Source organism: Buceros rhinoceros, unplaced genomic scaffold (genome assembly GCF_000710305.1).
Source record: "Buceros rhinoceros silvestris isolate BGI_N320 unplaced genomic scaffold, ASM71030v1 scaffold4620, whole genome shotgun sequence".
NCBI lineage: Eukaryota > Metazoa > Chordata > Aves > Bucerotiformes > Bucerotidae > Buceros > Buceros rhinoceros.
Window position 1 is genome coordinate 232 of NW_010388930.1, and position 4,270 is coordinate 4,501.

General features: G+C 38.8%; 1 protein-coding gene across 1 annotated transcript in view; it reads left to right on the forward strand.

Moving 5' to 3' along the window:
• The first annotated feature begins 423 nt into the window (after positions 1 to 423).
• The window catches only part of ZDHHC14 (zinc finger, DHHC-type containing 14), a 109,721-nt gene continuing 105,874 nt past the window's right edge, over positions 424 to 4,270 (forward strand). Inside the window, exon 1 of the mRNA XM_010132082.1 lies at positions 424 to 674. Within this exon, the coding sequence (XP_010130384.1) occupies positions 424 to 674 (251 nt within the window). The remainder of the gene's footprint in view (positions 675 to 4,270) is intronic.

Genomic DNA, 4,270 nt, shown 5'->3' on the forward strand with positions numbered 1-4,270 from the left:
GAGATCTCTCAGGGTGTGTGTGGGAAGGGAAAAAAAAACCCTCCCATTTGAAAATAAACTTGAAAAAAAAAAAAGGACTAAGTTTTTTTGGACAGCCTAATTGCTTTATAATTAATTTTGTTTTGTTTTGTGATAAATTGTTTTAAAAAGGATTGTCCTATATGGTTGTTTTGTAACGGATGGAGGAAGGAAGGAAGGAAGGATCCCTCTAAAGCGTTTCTGGTATGACAGCTTTGGTTTCCGAAGAGTTAACTGGTGTTTGCATGATACATCTATTACTAGTCTGGTAGCAGACTTTTCATCTTTTTATTTGCTTTTTTATTAACTCGGGCTGGTCGAGAGGGTTATCTTGGTCAGAAGAATATTTGCACATATATATAGTATATATTTTTGGTGGGGTTCTCCCCACATTTTACTCTCTCGATGACTCCTGGAGGTGGTAGTGGGCCCATGAAAGACTGCGAATATAGTCAGATCAGCACACACAGCTCTTCGTCTCCCATGGAGTCTCCCCATAAGAAAAAGAAATCAGCTCCCAAGAGAAAATGGGAGGTTTTTCCTGGAAGGAACAAATTCTTCTGCAATGGGAGGATCATGATGGCTCGACAGACCGGAGTCTTCTACCTGACTCTTGTTCTCATCTTGGTCACCAGTGGACTCTTCTTTGCATTTGAGTAAGTGACACTGAAAGTCTTCATATCTTCCTCCTCTTTCTCTATTTATTTATTTTCTGGCAGAAAGCAAAGAAATGTGTTTGTCCAGATGTCATAGAGAATGCTGACTGAATTCAGCTGATATTGGTTTATATAATTGAAAACAGGATCTGATAAGATTCTGAGGGATGCACAGTCCTGTTTTGCTCTGTGGAGAACTGATGTTTGAGGATTAAGGTTGTAGTGCTTTTATACCACGGGTTTCAGGCTCTTGCTGATGTTGCACGAGGTGTGTAAAGCAGAGGTTTGGTATGGTCAGGAAATCATGTAGCTTCTTGTAGTTTGTCACCTACTCTGCTGAGAATCAAAACTGACAGGTGCAAAAATACGGACCTGTTGTTGCAGAACTGATTGCAAGAGAAGCAGTATCTGTCATTAGTTTATGAATTAGGCCTGGGTTTTTTTAGATTGCAGATGAGAATTCCAAGGTTTTGTTGTTTTTTTTTTTTTTTAAAAAGGAGATCTGTACGATTTTGCATGTACCTGGCTTTCCACCACTAGGTAACAGTATTACTTTCTCTTTGTGATGATAACCTGTATGTGAGTTTGGTCTTAGTTTAAGCTGTGTTTATTTTGGAGGTTTGGATTTTTTTTGAACAAGCTTCTGGTGTCCTCCTAGGGCTTTTGTCTCTGTTGCTCTGAATCTTCACGAGTCCTTTTCACCTATATAAAGTGAACACACTGTGACAGCAAATCAAATATACTGATTTTTGCACTTAGGTTGGAGTGGTTAAATTAACTATGCATGACATTAATTAGACACTTGATAGGAGCAATGCACTTTGACTTTTAACTTTTTTTTTTTTTAAAGCACCAAGCACAAAGGCGCTCACACTGCTAAAACATTTGCTATAGTAATTGAGTTATTTTTAAAGAGGTAATGCTACTTTACCTGTTTTAAACTATTGTAGCTTGGTTTGTGGCAGGAAAATATTCTTCAAATTACATACACAGCTCTTGTTATTTTCTTGACTAGGAATTACTATTTATAAGTAAGCTTCAGCACTGCCTCCAGAAATTCTGTTCACTTTGCTAAGTGGTACAATTGAACAACAAAGGTCATTCATTACTTGGTGTCTTCAAGGGAGAAGACAGTGACATTAAAAGCTCCAAACTGTACCGATTAAATGTAGACCATCTTAACATACTGGTAGTAGTAAAGAAGGTAAAAATGCTCAGGAGGTAACCAGTGGCTAAAGATAAACTGTCTTTAGTGGGCTCCAGATTATTTTAGAGGGATTTATTAGTTGTAAATGTTCTGTGGATGTTATGAAGCTGCTTGAACATCCTTTGAGTAGTTGAGATAACAGTCAATGGTGGTATCCATGTATGGCAAGTGTGTTTACTGGTTTTAAAGAGTATTAAAGGTGTGACTGTATTGCATCAGGACTGGGTACTGCTCTATTCTGTTTGCACTGATTAGGCCTAGTTTTGGAAAGCTTTTCTGTGTGGGCTGACACTTCCATCTGTGTGCAGCCTCATCACCTTCAGCAGAGCTCCTGAAGGCAAGTGCTGGACTTCACACAAATACCAGAATGTAAATGTAGGATCAAAACTGTAATGTTTTATAATCATGATTGTAAAATTTATTTACCATTTATAGTTTATTTATATGTTTGAACAATAGGATCCTTCACGTACAAATGTTCTCCTCAGCTGTGTGCTACAGCAGGATGAGCTGCTAGCTGCTCGTCACCTCATTTCATTACTACTCTGAGTTATGTGCTCTACCAGAGTAAAAAACTACAACTTCTATCAGGTCTTTGAGCTTATTTGCAGTGTAACCATATGTGATGGACAACAGTTTTAATCAGGCTAAGCATTTTCATATATAATTGGTGCTTATTCTAACTGGCAGTCTTGAATCAGGGAAAATTCTTGGGCTTTATATAACTATAGATTCTGTGTGTATGTACTGGTCTTGAGTCATTCTTGTATCACTTGCACTTTCCTTTTAAGGAAAATCAAAGTACAGGGTGGCAATGATATTTCATTTTTATAATAATAAGGTAGATTTTGATCTTTAAAAAGCACTTGCCCTGGAAAATTATTACTCATCCTCTGAAGGCTAATTAGAAAAAACCTTAGACTATGAGAATGGTGTTCAGCATGTTTGGATGTTTGAACTGCAGAATATTGTTCATGTGCTACTTTGAAGCAATTTCTAATTGTGTCTCTTTGTAGCAGTCTGATGTTAGTGTTTATTGATCAGTTGATAACATCTGGAGTTGTTAGAGTGTGACTTCCATTATTTATTTGGCTGATTTGGTTATGATGCTCTGATGACACCCCACATGGAGTGCTGTGTCCAGCTCTGGAGTCCTCAGCACAAGCAAGACATGAATCTGCTGGAACAAATCCCAGGGAGACCCACAGAGACAACCAAAGGGCTGAGAGGACAGGCTGAGAGATTTCGTGTGGTTCGGCCTGGAAAAGAGATGGCTCTGGGGAGACCTTACTGTGGCCTTTCAATACTTTAAAGGGGACCTGTAACAAAGATGGGGGCAAACTTTTTAGCAGGGCCCGTTGCGATAGAAAAAGGGGTAATGGTATTAAATTAGAAGAGGGAAGATTTAGACTAGATACAAGGAAATTTTTTACAGTGAGGGTGGTGAGACACTGGAACAGATTGCCAGAGAGGTGGTAAACGCTTCATCCCTGGAAACATGCAAGGTCAGGTTGGATGGGGCTCTGAGCAACTTGGTCTAGTTGAAGATGTCCTTGCTTAACTCTAGGGGGGTTGGATTAGATGACCTTTGAAGATCCCTTCCAACCCAAAGCATTCTATGATTTTTAAATGTGCGTGTGCCTTGTGTATCTGAACAGTAAGGTCGAACCGTCATTGAAGTCGAAGATACCTTGTATGTTCTTGGAATTGCTTGGTGGTTTTTTTTTTTCTATAATTGAAATAAATGATTTTGTTCCCTTTGGCTTTGGAAACTGGAAAATGGGTACTCGTGTTCCAAGTCATTCCCCGGTTGCAGGCAGTGAAGAGGGGGAGTCTGAAAGAGATGACTTTGACAGCTAACTCCTGGGAAAGGACTGTGCTAACATGAACACTTGTTCTTTTTCCTTTTGGCTTTGTTTGTTTCTCCAATCTGATTTTCCTGCACCTCTCCCCACACCCCCCACCCCTTCCTTTTATTTTACTCTTTACACACATTCATCCAGATGCGTATCTCACATGCTTTGGAATCCTCTTCAGGAGAGCAATATGTATCTCTGAATCAACAAATCCTAGGTCTCCAAAAGCAAGCATATGTCAAACATCTTGACCCATATAGCTTTTGACATTGAAACATGCATTTGTAATCCTTGTTTCTTCATATTTATCCTTCTGTGTTTTTTCCTGCCTCCTTTTTCCACCCCCTCTTTTGGCTGGCTTTATTCCTTTCTCTCTGTTGACTTTTATCTCTCATATACTCCAAGTACATCAACATTTCTTCCTTTTATCACATTCCTGTTCTTTTTCATTTCCAAAGAGGTAAGCCAGAATTTGCTTAAATAAAAAGCAACAACAAACCATGAGCTTTCAAGCAGGTGAAATATTTATAATT